At 47.5% G+C, this 17,763-nt stretch overlaps 1 protein-coding gene across 2 annotated transcripts in view; it reads left to right on the forward strand.

Moving 5' to 3' along the window:
* The window catches only part of LOC128635629 (zinc finger protein 436-like), a 182,523-nt gene that overhangs the window by 43,051 nt on the left and 121,709 nt on the right, over nt 1–17,763 (forward strand). For both annotated transcript variants that reach the window (XM_053688708.1, XM_053688709.1), the window contains 3 exons: nt 1,953–2,100; nt 8,759–8,887; nt 10,041–10,148. In XM_053688708.1, coding sequence (XP_053544683.1) covers nt 1,953–2,100; nt 8,759–8,887; nt 10,041–10,148 — 385 coding nt within the window. The remainder of the gene's footprint in view (nt 1–1,952; nt 2,101–8,758; nt 8,888–10,040; nt 10,149–17,763) is intronic.

Below are 17,763 nucleotides of genomic sequence, written 5' to 3' on the forward strand. Positions count from 1 at the left end.
CCCTTTATGTAAATCACAGGGACTCAGGGGCAGGGCCCTTTATGTAAATCACAGGGACTCAGGGGCAGGGCCCTTTATGTAAATCACAGGGACTCAGGGGCAGGGCCCTTTATGTAAATCACAGGGACTCAGGGGCAGGGCCCTTTATGTAAATCACAGGGACTCAGGGGCAGGGCCCTTTATGTAAATCACAGGGACTCAGGGGCAGGGCCCTTTATGTAAATCACAGGGACTCAGGGGCAGGGCCCTTTATGTAAATCACAGGGACTCAGGGGCAGGGTGATTATTCTACTCTGCAGCTTATAAATAAACAATAAGATCTGGTTATCAGAAAATTAAAGGGAATTGAAACACAATTGTTTCTATCATGTTCTTTGTTCTCAGATGGTATCTTTATTTGAAAAGCTTACAAGAGGGCCCATCTTTGGTTCAGCACCTAGGTAGTGCTTGCTGATTGGTGGAAAAATGCAGTCATCAATCAGCAAGCGCTATCCAAGGTGCTTAACCAAAAAATGGGCCGACTCCTAAGCTTACATTGCTGCTCTTTCAAATAAAGAAACCAAGAGAACAAAGAAAAATTGATAATAGAAGTAAATTATAAAGTTGCTTAAAATTGCTGCTCTATGTGATTCATGAAAGAAAAAAATTGGGTTCAGTGTCCCTTTAACTATAGTTTTTCTCAGTACTTGTTACTAGATTAATACTTATTACTGTTGGAGTATCTATTATGGATGTACTCTGGGTGTCTATAGGCTTTTACTCCCCACCTTATAACATATACATGTTTCAGGGTGAGAGAGACCGGGTTGTGGCTCGCCAAACCTGCCCAATAGAACGGCCCTGCAGGTGCCCGGGGGCTGATGTGGGTATAGGTCTGCAGTAATATTACAGTCAGGCAATAATCAGTGGTCTCAACTTCTGGAAGAGGAAAAAATCCAATATCGCTGAGAACTCTTCAGATCTAAAGCAACTGCTCAGCATCAGTCCCAAGAAAAATGTCTCCTAATAATTCTGGCTATTCCAATACGCACACAGGCAACAAAGCCGTTTTATCACTGTCATGTAACATACTCAGTTGTGACTTCATCTCTTGATTGTCTGTAACACTCTCAGCAGTGATTTCATCTCTTGATTGTCTGTAACATACTTAGCAGTGATTTCATCCCTTGATTGCTTGTAACACTCAAAAGTAATTTCATCCCTTGATTGTCTGTAACATACTCAGCAGTGATTTCATCTCTTGATTACCTGTAACATACTCAGCAGTGATTTCATCTCTTGATTGCCTGTAACACTCTCAGCAGTGATTTCATCTCTTGATTGTCTCTAACATACTCAGCAGTGATTTCATCCCTTGATTGCATGTAACAATCTCAGCAGTGATTTCATCCCTTGATTGTCTGTAACATACTCAGCAGTGATTTCATCCCTTGATTGCATGTAACAATCTCAGCATTGATTTCATCCCTTGATTGCCTGTAACATACTCAGCAGTGATTTCATCCCTTAATTGCCTGTAACACTCTCAGCAGTGATTTCATCTCTTGATTGCCTGTAACACTCTCAGCAGTGATTTCATCTCTTGATTGTCTCTAACATACTCAGCAGTGATTTCATCCCTTGATTGCATGTAACAATCTCAGCAGTGATTTCATCCCTTGACTGCCTGTAACATACTCAGCAGTGATTTCATCTCTTGATTGCCTGTAACATACTCAGCAGTGATTTCATCTCTTGATTGCCTGTAACACTCTCAGCAGTGATTTCATCTCTTGATTGCCACAGTAGTCATTTATCTCCTACAGTTGAATACTTGTACTAGAATGGTAAGAAATTGCAGTGCACCAATAAAGCGATTAGGAATTTTAATATAATTAACATTAAGTGCTTGATAGGTAAGCTGAATGTATAACTATATTTTCTATCTCTCTGCATATCCCTGTGTGTTTCAGGTACCTATCAAGTGCGATGATATTGCGATTTATTTCTCTATGGAGGAGTGGGACTATATAGAAGACCACAAGGAGCTGTATAAGGAAGTCATGACGGAGACTCCTCCGACACCCAAGACTCTGAGAGCCAAAGAAAATACAAACTCCGGTAGATATATTTTTTTTATTCATGTGACTTAATACTCTAACCCACCTTCCATTTATCACTAAAACAGAACAAAAACAAATTGAATATGATAACACAATTTATAAAATAATGATTATATATGCACCATAAATTAAACTTACTTTCAGGGGCTGCAGTTCCAGGTGGTCTGATGTGTGTATGTGGCTAACAGAGGGGTTGCAGGGCCCGGGGGTCTGATGTAGGTATGTTGCTGATAGAGGGGCTGCAGGACCCGGGGGTCTGATGTGGGTATGTGGCTGACAGAGGGGCTGCAGGGCCTGGGGGTCTGATGTGTGTATGTGGCTGACAGAGGGGCTGCAGGGCCCGGGGGTCTGATGTGGGTATGTGGCTGACAGAGAGACTGAAGGGCCCGGGGGTCTGATGTGGGTATGTGGCTGACAGAGGGGCTGCAGGGCCAGGGGGTCTGATGTGGGTATGTGGCTGACAGAGGGGCTGCAGGGCCAGGGGGTCTGATGTGGGTATGTGGCTGACAGAGGGGCTGCAGAGCCTGTGAGTATGTGGCTGGCAGAGGGTCTGATGTGGGTATGTGGCTGACAGAAGGGCTGCAGGGCCCGGGGGTCTGATTGGGTATGAGGCTGACAGAGGGGCTGCAGGGCCTGGGGGTCTGATGTGGGTATGTGGCTTACAGAGAGGCTGTAGGGCCCGGGTCTGATGTGGGTATGTGGCTGATAGAGAGGCTGCAGGTCCAGGGGGTCTGATGTGGGTATGTGGCTGATAGATCGGTTGCAGGGCCCAGGGGTGTGATGTGGGTATGTGGCTGACAGAGGGGCTGCAGGACTGGGGGTCTAATGTGGGTATGTGGCTGATAGAGGGGCTGCAGGGCCGGGGGTCTAATGTGTGTATGTGGCTGACAGAGGGGCTGCAGGGCCCAGGGGGTCTGATATGGGTATGTGGCTGACAGAGAGGCTGCAGGGCCCAGGGGTCAAATGTGGGTATGTGACTGACAGAGGGGCTGCAGCGACGGGGGTCTAATGTGGGTATGTGGCTGATAGGTGCAGGGCCCGGGGGTCTGATGTGGGTATGTGGCTGACAGAGGGGCTGCAGGGCCGGGGGTCTAATGTGTGTATGTGGCTGACAGAGGGGCTGCAGGGTCTGGGGGTCTGATATGGGTATGTGGCTGACAGAGGGGCTGCTGGGCCCGGGGTCTGATATGGGTATGTGGCTGACAGAGGGGCTGTAGGGCCCAGGGTCTGATGTGGGTATGTGGCTGACAGAGAGGCTGCAGGGCCCGGGGGTCTGATGTGGGTATGTGGCTTACAGATAGACTGCAGGGCCTGGGGGTCTGATGTCGGTATGTGGCTTACAGAGAGGCTGTAGGGCCCGGGTCTAATGTGGGTATGTGGCTGATAGAGAGGCTGCAGGTCCAGGGGGTCTGATGTGGGTATGTGGCTGACAGAGGGGCTGCAGGACTGGGGGTCTAATGTGGGTATGTGGCTGATAGAGGGGCTGCAGGCCCGGGGGTCTAATGTGTGTATGTGGCTGACAGAGGGGCTGCAGGGCCCAGGGGTCTAATATGGGTATGTGGCTGACAGCGGGGCTGCTGGGCCCGAGGGTCTGATGTGGGTATGCGACTGACAGAGGGGCTACCGCGCAGGGGGTCTAATGTGGGTATGTGGCTGATAGGTGCAGGGCCCTGGGGTTTGATGTGGGTATGTGGCTGACAGAGGGGCTGCATGGCCGGGGGTCTAATGTGTGTATGTGGCTGACAGAGGGGCTGCAGGGTCTGGGGTCTGATATGGGTATGTGGCTGACAGAGGGGCTGCAGGACCCGGGGGTCTGATATGGGTATGTGACTGTAAGAGGGACTGCAGGGCCCGGGGGTCTGATGTGGGTATGTAAATCACAGAGGGGCTGCAGGGCCCGGAGGTCTGACGTGGTTATGTGGCTGACAGAGAGGCTGCAGGGCCCGGGGGTCTGATGTGGGTATGTGACTGACAGAGGGGCTGCAGGGGCGGGGGTCTGATGTGTGTATGTTGCTGACAGAGGGGCTGCAGGGCCCGGGGGTCTGATGTGGGTATGTGGCTTACAGATAGGCTGCAGGGCCTGGGGGTCTGATGTGGGTATGTGGCTTACAGAGAGGCTGTAGGGCCCGGGTCTGATGTGGGTATGTGGCTGATAGAGAGGCTGCAGGTCCAGGGGGTCTGATGTGGGTATGTGGCTGATAGAGAGGTTGCAGGGCCCAGGGGTCTGATGTGGGTATGTGGCTGACAGAGGGGCTGCAGGAATGGGGGTCTAATGTGGGTATGTGGCTGATAGAGGGGCTGCAGGCCCGGGGGTCTAATGTGTGTATGTGGCTGACAGAGGGGCTGCAGGGCCCAGGGGTCTAATATGGGTAGGTGGCTGACAGCGGGGATGCTAGGCCCAGGGGTCTGATGTGGGTATGCGACTGACAGAGGGGCTGCTTCGCAGGGGGTCTAATGTGGGTATGTGGCTGATAGGTGCAGGGCCCTGGGGTTTGATGTGGGTATGTGGCTGACAGAGGGGCTGCATGGCCGGGGGTCTAATGTGTGTATGTGGCTGACAGAGGGGCTGCAGGGTCTGGTGGTCTGATATGGGTATGTGGCTGACAGAGGGGCTGCAGGACCCGGGGGTCTGATATGGGTATGTGACTGTAAGAGGGGCTGCAGGGCCCGGGGGTCTGATGTGGGTATGTGGCTGACAGAGAGGCTGCAGGGCCCGGGGGTCTGATGTGGGTATGTAAATCACAGAGGGGCTGCAGGGCCCGGAGGTCTGACGTGGTTATGTGGCTGACAGAGAGGCTGCAGGGCCCGGGGGTCTGATGTGGGTATGTGACTGACAGAGGGGCTGCAGGGGCGTGGGTCTGATGTGTGTATGTTGCTGACAGAGGGGCTGCAGGGCCCGGGGGTCTGATGTGGGTATGTGGCTGAAAGAGGGGATGCAGGGCTGGGGAGTCTGATGTGGGTATGTGACTGAAAGAGAGGCTACAGGGCCAGGGGGTCTGATGTGTGTATGTGGCTGACAGAGGGGCTGCAGGGCCGGGGGTCTAATGTGTGTATGTGGCTGACAGAGAGGCTGCAGGGTCTTGGGGTCTGATATGGGTATGTGGCTGACAGAGGGGCTGCAGGGCCCGGGGGGTCTGATATGGGTATGTGGCTGACAGACCGGCTGCAGGGCCCGGGGTCCAATGTGGGTATGTGGCCTGGCAGAGAGGCTGCTGGACCCTGGGGTCTGATGTGGGTATGTGACTAACAGAGGGGCTGCAGGGCCCGGGGGTCTGATGTGGGTATGTGGCTGACAGAGGGTCTGCAGGACCCGGGGGTCTGATGTGGGTATGTGGCTGACAGAGGGTCTGCAGGGCCCGGGGGTCTAATGTGGGTATGTGGCTGACAGAGGGGCTGTAGGGCCCGTGGTCTAATGTGGGTATGTGGCTGATAGAGAGGCTGCAGGTCCAGGGGGTCTGATGTGGGTTTGTGGCTGACAGAGGGTCTGCAGGGCCCGGGGGTCTGATGTGGGTATGTGGCTGACAGAGGGACTGTAGGGCCCGTGGTCTGAAGTGGGTATGTGGCTGACAGAGGGTCTGCAGGGCCCGGGGGTCTGATGTGGGTATGTGGCTGACAGAGGGGCTGTAGGGCCCGTGGTCTGATGTGGGTATGTGGCTGATAGAGAGGCTGCAGGTCCAGGGGGTCTGATGTGGGTTTGTGGCTGACAGAGGGGCTGCAGGGCCGGGGGTCTAATGTGGGTATGTGTCTGATAGAGGGGCTGCAGCCCCTCTGTCAGCCACATACCTATATCAGACCCCTGGGCCGTGCAGCCCCTCTGTAGGCCACATACACACATTAGACCCCCGGACCTGCAGCCCCTCTATCAGCCACATACCCACATTAGACCCCCGGCCCTGCAGCCCCTCTGTCAGCCACAAACCCACATCAGACCCCCGGGCCCTGCAACCTCTCTATCAGCCACAAACCCACATCAGACCCCCTGGACCTGCAGCCTCTCTATCAGCCACATACCCACATCAGACCCCGGGCCCTACAGCCCCTCTGTCAGCCACATACCCACATCAGACCCCCGGGCCCTGCAGACCCTCTGTCAGCCACATACCCACATCAGACCCCCGGGCCCTGCAGACCCTCTGTCAGCCACATACCCACATCAGACCCCCGGGCCCTGCAGCCCCTCTGTTAGTCACATACCCACATCAGACCCCAGGGCCCGGGGGTCTGATGTGGGTATGTGGCCTGGCAGAGAGGCTGCTGGGCCCTGGGGTCTGATGTGGGTATGTGACTAACAGAGGGGCTGCAGGGCCCGGGGGTCTGATGTGGGTATGTGGCTGACAGAGGGTCTGCAGGGCCCGGGGGTCTGATGTGGGTATGTGGCTGACAGAGGGGCTGTAGGGCCCGTGGTCTGATGTGGGTATGTGGCTGATAGAGAGGCTGCAGGTCCAGGGGGTCTGATGTGGGTTTGTGGCTGATAGAGAGGTTGCAGGGCCCGGGGGTCTGATGTGGGTTTGTGGCTGACAGAGGGGCTGCAGGGCCGGGGGTCTAATGTGGGTATGTGGCTGATAGAGGGGCTGCAGGTCCGGGGGTCTAATGTGTGTATGTGGCCTACAGAGGGGCTGCACGGCCCAGGGGTCTGATATAGGTATGTGGCTGACAGAGGGGCTGCAGGGCCCGGGGGTTTGATATGGGTAGGTGGCTGACAGAGGGGCTGCTGGGCCCGGCGGGCTGATGTGAGTATGTGACTGACAGAGGGGCTGCAGGGCCGGGGGTCTAATGTGGGTATGTGGCTGACAGAGAGGCTGCTGTGCCCTGGGGTCTGATGTGGGTATGTGACTAACAGAGAGGCTGCTGGGCCCTGGGGTCTGATGTAGGTATGTGACTAACAGAGAGGCTGCTGGGGTCTGGGGTCTGATGTGGGTATGTGACTAACAGAGAGGCTGCTGGGGTCTGATGTGGGTATGTGACTAACAGAGGGGCTGCAGGGCCCGGGGGTCTGATGTGGGTATGTGGCTGACAGAGAGGCTGCAGGGCCCGGGGGTCTGATGTAGGTATGTGACTAACAGAGAGGCTGCTGGGGTCTGGGGTCTGATGTGGGTATGTGACTAACAGAGAGGCTGCTGGGGTCTGATGTGGGTATGTGACTAACAGAGGGGCTGCAGGGCCCGGGGGTCTGATGTGGGTATGTGGCTGACAGAGAGGCTGCAGGGCCTGGGGGTCTGATGTGGGTATGTGGCTGACATAGGGGCTTCAGGTCCAGGGGGTCTGATGTGGGTATTTGGCTGACAGAGGGGCTTCAGGGCCCAGGGGTCTGATGTGAGTATGTGACTGACAGAGGGGCTGCAGCGCCGGGGGTCTAATGTGGGTATGTGGCTGACAGAGAGGCTGCTGTGCCCTGGGGTCTGATGTGGGTATGTGACTAACAGAGAGGCTGCTGGGCCCTGGGGTCTGATGTAGGTATGTGACTAACAGAGAGGCTGCTGGGGTCTGGGGTCTGATGTGGGTATGTGACTAACAGAGAGGCTGCTGGGGTCTGATGTGGGTATGTGACTAACAGAGGGGCTGCAGGGCCCAGGGGTCTGATGTGGGTATGTGGCTGACAGAGAGGCTGCAGGGCCCGGGGGTCTGATGTGGGTATGTGGCTGACATAGGGGCTTCAGGTCCAGGGGGTCTGATGTGGGTATTTGGCTGACAGAGGGGCTGCAGGGCCCAGGGGTCTGATGTGGGTATGTGACTGACAGAGAGGCTGCAGGGCCCGGGGGTCTGATGTGGGTATGTGGCTGACAGAGGGGCTGCAGGTCCAGGGGGTCTGATGTGGGTATGTGACTGACAGAGGGGCTGCAGAGCCTGTGGGTATGTGGCTGGCAGAGGGGCTGCAGGGCCAGGGGGTCTGATGTGGGTATGTGGCTGACAGAGGGGCTGCAGGGCTGGGGATCTGATGTGGGTATGTGGCTGATAGAGGGGCTGCAGGGCCCGGGGGTCTGATGTGGGTATGTGGCTGACAGAGGGGCTGCAGAGCCTGGGGTCTGATGTGGGTATGTGGCTGACAGAGAGGCTGCAGGGCCCGGGGGTCTGATGTGGGTATGTGGCTGACAGAGGGGCTGCAGGACCCGGGGGTCTGATGTGGTTAAATTGGTAAAATAAGGGCTGCAGTAATATCAAATAAACAAAAAACATCTGTTTAAACTTCTTTAATGTCTCAGTAAACATTCAGCATCACTCTAGACACTTACTCTAAAGCAGCTAAACATAATCAGCACCAAGACAAACGTCTGACTATTGCAACACATGGGCAATGAAACAGTTTAATCGCTGCCATATAACACACTCACAGCAGTGATTTAACCCCTTGATTGCCTGTAATAAACATAGTGGTGACTTATCCCTTATGTTTAAATAATAGAAATATACAGGACTAGAAATGTCCATTTGTCCTAGACAGGGGGGAAATTACAGTAGAGCAATTAAATATGAGAGATTTTAATATATTTAACATTAATTGGTCTGTCTGTCTGTCTATCTATCTCTGTATATCTATTTGTCTATCTAATCTATCTATATATTATGTATGTATATATCTGTCTATGTATCTATCTATATCGTATCTAATTCTCTATATCTATCTTTAATATATATATATGCATTTAATATAATTCTAGATACAATTCTCCAGTTCCCTGATCACTATGATGGAAATACAGAAACTGTATCTATAAAAGACAAAGCCAAGGATGAGATTGAAGAAAATGATACACACGCAGTTGTGCCACAGACTGAGCCTAGTGTGGGTTAGTTATAAGTAGCATCATTTTAATATGAATTGAGAAAAAGACAATATTACATGGGTGTACTTTAGAGAGACCAGGTTCATTTAGTTTATATTTTTAAGGAACTTAGAGGGTTAAGGGGTTTGATTTGGTTTTTGTGACCTATATAAATGAATTCATACACTGATTAAGCAGTCACTGTGCAGTATGTTTGCAGGGTTTGAGTATTTTAGAAAAACCTTTTATTACACGTGGATGCTAAAATATTTTAACCCTGTCATTTTAATACAACTTTTTTTTTGTGTGCCCTGTACTTTTAATAGATAGCGCAGGGAGTGATATTAGAGCACTCATCACGCTTGATTACAAGTGGTGAGGTAAATATCGCGCTCCAGCACAATCCAAATACAGCTGAATGGTTTAAATGTTATTAAAGGGACACTCAAGTCAAAATTAAACTTGATTTGATTTTAAACTTTAAAATTTCTGCTGTATCTGAATCATTAAACAACTTTCCAGTTTGCTTCCATTAACAAAATGTGCTCAGTCTTTTTATATTTACACTGTTTGAGTCAGCAGCTCCTACTGAGCATGTGCAAGAATTCACAGTCTATACGTATATGCATTTGTGATTGGCTGATGGCTGTCACATGGTACGTGTATGCATTTGTGATTGGTTGATGACTGTCACATGGTACAGGGGGAGTGGAAATAGACATAGCTGAAATTTGTCAGAAAAACAATCTACTCCTCATTTGAAGTTAAGACTAAGTGCTAATGCATTGTCTCTTTATCATGCATTTGTTGTTTATGGAAATCTACTGTATTTTCTGGTCCTTTAATAGTATAGCAGACAAATACACGAAGAGCTCCCCTATGTACGCACCGTCAGCCCCATAGAAGTCTCTTATGTGATAGCTTTAGCGCACCTGCGGTATCCAACCCAGACTATGGCTCAAGCAATAAAAAAATAACACTCTGGACTGGGCTTGAGCGATGTTAACTCACAATAGCGCTAATATATTTGTCTGTGACTTGTAATCTGCGCCTTTATAGAGAAAAACATTGTTTAATACGCTGTCATCTTGTAAGGTTTATGCACTATAGAGATCTCGGTATTGTGCCCGTGTGGATAATATACTTCTGCTTACTTGTTCCCGGTTACAATGATCAGAATCCTATACAGAAAAACCAGAGGCCGTATCAGTTAATGAGAGAGATAAGGATGAGAACGCAGAAAATCCCAATCAGAAGGTGGAAATGTATTCTGACCCCAGTCCAGGTAAGTGATAAGTTAGGATTTTACCCACTGCTAAAATATCTAAAACACTGAAAAGCTCAATTCAATTTTTTTCAATTTGTTTATTTAAAGGGACGCTAAAATCAAAATTAAACTTTCATGATTTAGATAGAGCAACTTTCTAATCACTTCTATTATAAAACACACACAATCTTTTTATATTTACACTTGCTGAGGCACGAGCGCCTACTATAAATACAAGGTGCAATTTAATTTGTAAAAGCTACACAGAAATATACAAAGTATGATCCTAATTTGTTAAAGTAACAAAAACTTTCAAAACATAATCACAATTTTTAAAATCACTGCTAGAGCTAAATCTAAATGTATTAAAATATAAATTAGAAAGTGCAAAGCTTAAATGCTATAATACTGAAAGGACTAATCTTAAGTGTAAAGTAATCTAAAATACAAAGTGTAAGTGTAACAAAACTCTCATATCTTGCAGTTCTGCATTGCACTGGGCTTGTCTCTGCTTCTTACATAGAAATTAGAGAGATCTTGCCGTGCTGGAGAGTTCTGCTCTTTTTCTTTTGAATATTTAGTGAGTTCAGCCCCTGTGAAGTCTGAACTGCAATTTCTCTCTAAGCTGGAGAATCCTTTGAATATCAGGGCCTAAGAGGTATATACTGCTTTTTCGTATGGGCAGGAGACGTAGACATTACAAAATTGCACAATTAAATTCGTAATTTAAAATTCACACAAAACGAATAATTGAACCATCCACACAAAAATAATATGCAGGAAAACATATTTTTAAGGTGCATAAAAAATTGTTCTCTAAAAATCGTATTTATCAAAAACATAAAATGTGTATGTAAATTACACAGTAATAAATCTTATTAACTATGCACAGCGTAAATCGTAATTTAAGTACACTGGATGTGCAAAAATTTACATAGAAAAAAAAGCGTAATTGTTTTTTTTTTAAATGTGCTGAGGTTCCATGGACGTATATGACATTTTCTCTCAAATCCCAGCTTAATTTTATAAATATTTTCACACTACAGTTCTCAGTTTTTTCTCACCAGTTAAAAGGTGGCGAGTTTTCACCAAAATACTCAAAACACGAATTATTCTGAAAACAATGCATTCAAAAGCTAATTTAAGGTACAGCGCACTGAAGGCTGCGTAATTTCATTTGTAATAAGTGTCATATTCATGTTTAAAACAAGCCAGTTTCCCCCCTCTGTACTTCACTCTCCATTGCAAACCTTTACCTAGCTGAGAGCTCTTATTATTTGCCCTGCGAGCATTGGCATGGAAAATCAGGTCTAGAGCAGCGAATTTGATAGAATTGACCCCTAAGTGCTATTGCATTGTTTTTTTATGATACATTGGTTGATTATGCAATTATGAAAAGAAAGAAACACAGCACATCCCAATCTAAGGGTAAAACTGTTTTAATTAAAAGAAGATTGCACACAATAAAAATACACTTACAAAAACTTTCTAGAACAAATTTGCTGCGAATGTTTGATAACCTGTTCATTCATGTATTGTGTGTGACAATTGTCCTCAATAAAAAAAAAAAAAAAAATACACTTACAAAATGTAAGATCAATAAAAAGCAAGATAAACGCTTCCTACGTCACCGACGTTCACCGACTCCAGGAAGCTGTTTCTCTACACTGGTGCGGCGCACAACACGGACACGGCTGAATCTTGTTTACCATCTTTCCCTGGTTGACTCTGGACCTAAGGACGCTAGGAGTGTCGTTTATCTTGCTTTTATTGATCTTACATTTTGTAAGTGTATTTTTATTGTGCACAATCTTCTTTTGATTAAAAGTTTTACCCTTAGATTGGTATGCGCTGTGTTTCTTTCTTTTCAATTTGACTCACATCAAGGATCCCACAGACGGAAGTTTCCTACAACATACAGCAGCTCCCATCTCTGATTCACCCTACTCCGGGGAAGGCACGATTATCATACTATTAATCTTAGATTCTCACCACCAGCCTTCTTGGATTGATTGTTATTTACCATACCCCAAGTGGGGAGAAGAATACGATCCAGTCAATTGGGATTCCAATATACCTGCCCCCCATACGTGACTTCTACCATTACAGCCGGTACTGTATTTTTCTAACTTTCATTGGTTGGAGCCCCTTGGATCCGAGACTTTTTACATAAACTGGGGTAATATATATACCATCTACTCATTTGTCTGACTTCTCATTTATTTTGGTATATTTAGTATTTAGTATTTGCAACCACATATACATTTGAGTCTTTATACTTCTCTGTGATATCTAAGTTTTAACCTCATTTTCTCTTGTAAGGTGTATCCAGTCCACGGATTCATCCTTTACTTGTGGGATATTCTCCTTCCCTACAGGAAGTGGCAAAGAGAGCACACAGCAATGCTGTCCATATAGCTCCCCCCTAGCTCCACCCCCCAGTCATTCTCTTTGCCGGCTCTAAGCACTAGGGTCTCTCTACGGGAGGGTAAAGTAAATGTGCTGTTAGAATTGTAGTTTTTATTATCTTCAATCAAAAGTTTGTTATTTTAAATGGTACCGGTTTGTACTATTTACTCTCTAGCAGAAAAGTGATGAAGATTTCTGCTGAGAGGAAAATGATTTTAGCATGTTGTAACTAAAATCCACTGCTTTTCCCACACAGGACTGAGGAGTACCAGAAAACTTCAGTTGGGGGGAACAGTTTGCAGGGGGAACTGCAATAAGGTCTGTTCAGTCATTTATTTCTAGACAAGACTGAGATAATGCTAGAAGAGACTGACATTATCCCCATGAGGGGAGGGTAAGCTATGTTCACAGACTTAGTAAGGAATTGAATGCTTACATTATAGGGCTAATTATGCTGGTTGACACTTATTCAGGGCAATCGATTGTTTAGCTAAGGAAAATATTGTTTGCAAGACACTTTTGAAAGCCCCTTTGGGTTCTTTCTGGGGTTATTACCCACATGGCTGTTTTTTAGTCACTTAGGAGTGATTTACTGGGCCTCACAGCTCCGGAGTAGAGTGGGAGGGGCCTAATTTTGCGCCTCAGATGCGCAGTTAGAATTGCAGAAAAGTTCATGCTGCTTCACATGGAGGGTCCTGCTGATGTTTGAGGGCCTAGAAGAAGCTATATTCCCCCAAATCTGATCCCTAAGGGCAGGTAGGGCCACAGCAAGGCTGTGGCAAAGTGCTGTAGTAATTTAACCGGGTGTTGGCTTTAGGCTGCTCCGGTTTGGGCATTAAGGGGTTAATCATTTTGAAACTTGTGGTGCAATCTTATTAAGGCTTTAGCTACATACTGTGAAAATTTCAGAAGGATTGCTGCATTTTTCACTGTTTTGTACAATTGTGTGCTCTTTTTATCTCTTAAAGGCACAGTAACGTTTTTTTTCAAATTGTGTTTTCTATTTGATTAAAGTGATTTCCAGGCCTGTTTGTGTACTCTACTAGTCTGTTAAACATGTCTGACACTAAGGAAAATCCTTGTTCAATGTGTTTAGAAGCCATGGTGGAACCCCCTCTCAGAATGTGACCCACTTGTACTGATATGTCTATACACTTAAGAATGTGGCCCAAGATGATTATCAGACTGAAGGTAACGAGGGTAGCCCGTTTGCCTCTCCCCAAGTGTCACAACCAGTTACGCCCGCTCAAGCGACGCCTAGTACCTCTAGTGCGTCTAACCCTTTTACATTACAAGACTTAGCGGCAGTCATGGATAATTCTCTTGCAGCTTTCTTATCTAAACTGCCCGTGTTACCTGCAAAGCGTGATAGCTCCGTTTTAAGAACAGATTATGAGCATTCTGACGCTTTGGTAGCTGTATCTGAATTACCCTCACAACGCTCTGAAGTGGGAGAGAGGGATTTGATGTCTGAGGGAGAAGTTTCTGATTCAGGAAAGGTTCCTCCTCAGACAGATTCAGATACATTGGCTTTTAAATTTAAACTAGAACACCTCCGCGTGTTGCTCAGGGAGGTATTAGCTACTCTGGATGACTGCGACCCTTTGGTGGTCCCAGAGAAATTGTGTAAAATGGACAAGTACTTAGAGGTCCCGGTTTACACTGATGCGTTTCCGGTCCCTAAGAGGATAGCGGATATCGTTACTAGGGAGTGGGACAGACCAGGTGTCCCTTTTGTCCCCCCTCCTGTTTTTAAGAAAATGTTCCCCATATCTGACCCCATGCGGGACTCGTGGCAGACGGTCCCTAAGGTGGAGGGGGCTGTTTCTACACTTGCTAAACGCACAACCATACCAATTGAAGACAGTTGTGCTTTTAAAGACCCTATGGATAAAAAATTAGAGGGTTTACTTAAGAACATTTTTGTTCAACAAGGTTTTCTTCTCCAACCTATTGCCTGCATTATTCCTGTAACTACTGCAGCTGCTTTCTGGTTTGAGGCGCTGGAAGACTCGCTCCAGACAGAGACCTCATATGAGGAAATTATGGATAGAATTAAGGCTCTAAAGCTAGCTAATTCTTTTATCACTGATGCCGCTTTCCAAATAGCTAAGTTAGCAGCGAAAAATTCAGGTTTCGCCATTTTGGCGCGCAGGGCGCTATGGCTAAAGTCTTGGTCGGCCGATGTGTAGTCTAAATCCAAGCTTTTGAACATTCCTTTCAAAGGAAAGACCCTCTTCGGGCCTGAATTGAAAGAGATTATTTCAGATATCACCGGGGGAAAAGGCCATGCTCTCCCTCAGGACAAGCCCTTTAAGACAAAGAACAAAGCTAATTTTCGTTCCTTTCGCAATTTCAGGAACGGCCCCGCTTCATCCTCTCCGGCTGCAAAGCAAGAGGGTAACGCTTCACAGCCCAAGGCAACCTGGAAACCTTACCAGGGCTGGAATAAGGGTAAACAGGCTAAAAAGCCTGCAGCTGGCACTAAGACAGCATGAAGGGGTAGCCCCCGATCCGGGACCGGATCTAGTAGGGGGCAGACTCTCTCTCTTCGCTCAGGCCTGGGCAAGAGATGTGCACGATCCTTGGGCATTAGAGATTGTAGCCCAGGGATACCTTCTAGAATTCAAGGACTCTCCTCCAAGGGGAAGGTTCCACATTTCTCGTCTGTCTACAGATCAGACAAAGAAAGAGGCGTTTTTACGCTGTGTAGAAGATCTACATACAATGGGAGTGATCCACCCAGTTCCAATTGCAGAACAAGGACTGGGGTTTTACTCAAACCTGTTTGTGGTTCCCAAAAAAGAAGGAACTTTCAGACCAATCCTGGATCTCAAAATTCTAAACAAATTCCTCAGAGTCCCATCATTCAAGATGGAGACCATTCGGACAATATTACCAATGATCCAGGAGGGTCATTTTATGACTACCGTGGATCTAAAGGATGCGTATCTACATATTCCTATTCACAAAGATCATCACCAGTTCCTCAGGTTCAATTTTCTGGACAAGCATTATCAGTTTGTGGCTCTTCCTATCGGGTTGGCCACTGCTCCCAGAATTTTCACAAAGGTGCTAGGGTCCCTTCTGGCGGTTCTAAGACCACGGGGCATAGCTGTGGCGCCTTACCTAGACGACATCTTAATTCAGGCGCCGTCTTTCCAAAGAGCCAAGTCTCACACAGAGATTGTTTTGGCCTTTCTGAGGTCTCACGGGTGGAAGGTGAACATCAAAAAGAGTTCTCTTTCCCCTCTCACAAGGGTTCCCTTCCTAGGGACTCTAAAAGACTCTGTAGAAATGAAAATATTTCTGACGGAGGTCAGAAAATTAAAACTCTTAACTACTTGCCGAGCTCTTCATTCCATTCCCCGGCCATCTGTGGCTCAGTGCATGGACACAATCGGATTAATGGTAGCAGCAATGGACATAGTCCCTTTTGTTCGGATTCACCTCAGACCACTGCAACTATGCATGCTCAAACAGTGGAATGGGGATTATGCAGATTTGTCTCCTCAAATTCAGTTGGACCAGGAGACCAGAGATTCTCTTCTCTGGTGGTTGTCTCAGGATCACCTGTCTCAGGGAATATGTTTCCGCAGACCAGAGTGGATCATTGTAACTACCGACGCCAGTCTGTTGGGCTGGGGTGCGGTCTGGGACTCCCTGAAAGCTCAGGGCTTATGGTCTCGGGAAGAAACTCTTCTTCCGATAAACATTCTGGAACTGAGGGCGATATTCAACGCTCTTCAGGCATGGCCTCAACTAGCTGCGGCCAAATTCATCAGATTTCAGTCGGACAACATCACGACTGTAGCTTACGTCAATCATCAGGGGGGAACAAAGAGTTCCCTAGCAATGACGGAAGTAACCAAAATAATCAGGTGGGCGGAGGATCACTCCTGCCATCTTTCAGCAATTCACATCCCAGGAGTAGACAACTGGGAGGCGGATTTTCTAAGTCGTCAGACTTTTCACCCGGGGGAGTGGGAACTCCACCCGGAGGTATTTGCCCAGCTGACTCAGCTATGGGGCACCCCGGAGTTGGATCTGATGGCGTCCCGTCCAAACTTCCTCTCTACGGGTCCAGGTCCCGGGATCCCAATGCGGTATTGATAGATGCTCTAGCAGCGCCTTGGTCCTTCAATCTGGCTTATGTTTTTCCACCGTTTCTTCTTCTCCCTCGTTTGGTCGCCAGAATCAAGCAGGAGAAGGCCTCTGTGTTTCTGATAGCGCCTGCGTGGCCATGCAGGACTTGGTATGCAGACCTATTGGACATGTCATCTGTCCCACCATGGACATTGCCAATGAGGCAGGATCTTCTAATACAGGGTCCGTTCAAACATCCAAATCTAATTTCTCTGCGTCTGACTGCTTGGAGATTGAACGCTTAATTCTATCAAAGCGTGGTTTCTCTGAGTCAGTTATAGATACTCTGATTCAGGCTAGAAAGCCTGTCACCAGGAAAATATACCATAAGATATGGCGGAAATATCTTTGTTGGTGTGAATCCAAGGGTTACTCATGGAGTAAGATTAGGATTCCTAGGATATTGTCTTTCCTCCAAGACGGATTGGAGAAAGGATTGTCAGCTAGTTCCTTAAAAGGAGAGATATCTGCTCTGTCTATCCTTCTACACAAGCGTCTGGCAGAGGTACTAGACGTTCAAGCGTTTACTCAGGCTTTAGTCAGAATCAAGCCTGTTTATAAACCAGTGGCTCCGCCATGGAGTCTAAATCTAGTTCTTTCAGTTCTTCAAGGGGTTCCGTTTGAACCCTTACATTCCATAGATATTAAGTTGTTATCTTGGAAAGTTTTGTTTTTGGTAGCTATCTCTTCTGCTCGAAGAGTCTCAGAATTATCTGCCTAGCAGTGTGATTCACCTTACCTGGTGTTCCACGCAGATAAGGTAGTTTTGTGTACCAAACCTGGTTTTCTTCCTAAAGTTGTTTCTAACAAGAATATTAACCAGGAAATAGTTGTTCCTTCTCTGTGTCCTAATCCTTCTTCGAAGAAGGAACGTCTGTTACACAATCTTGATGTAGTTCGTGCTTTAAAGTTTTATTTACAAGCAACTAAGGATTTCAGACAAACATCTTCCTTATTTGTTATCTATTCTGGTAAGAGGAGAGGTCAGAAAGCGACTGCTACCTCTCTTTCCTTTGGCTGAAAAGCATCATCCGTTTGGCCTATGAGACTGCTGGCCAGCAGCCTCCTTAAACTGTTA

The sequence above is a fragment of the Bombina bombina genome, chromosome 7, assembly GCF_027579735.1.
Source record: "Bombina bombina isolate aBomBom1 chromosome 7, aBomBom1.pri, whole genome shotgun sequence".
In the NCBI taxonomy this organism is placed as follows: Eukaryota; Metazoa; Chordata; class Amphibia; order Anura; family Bombinatoridae; genus Bombina; species Bombina bombina.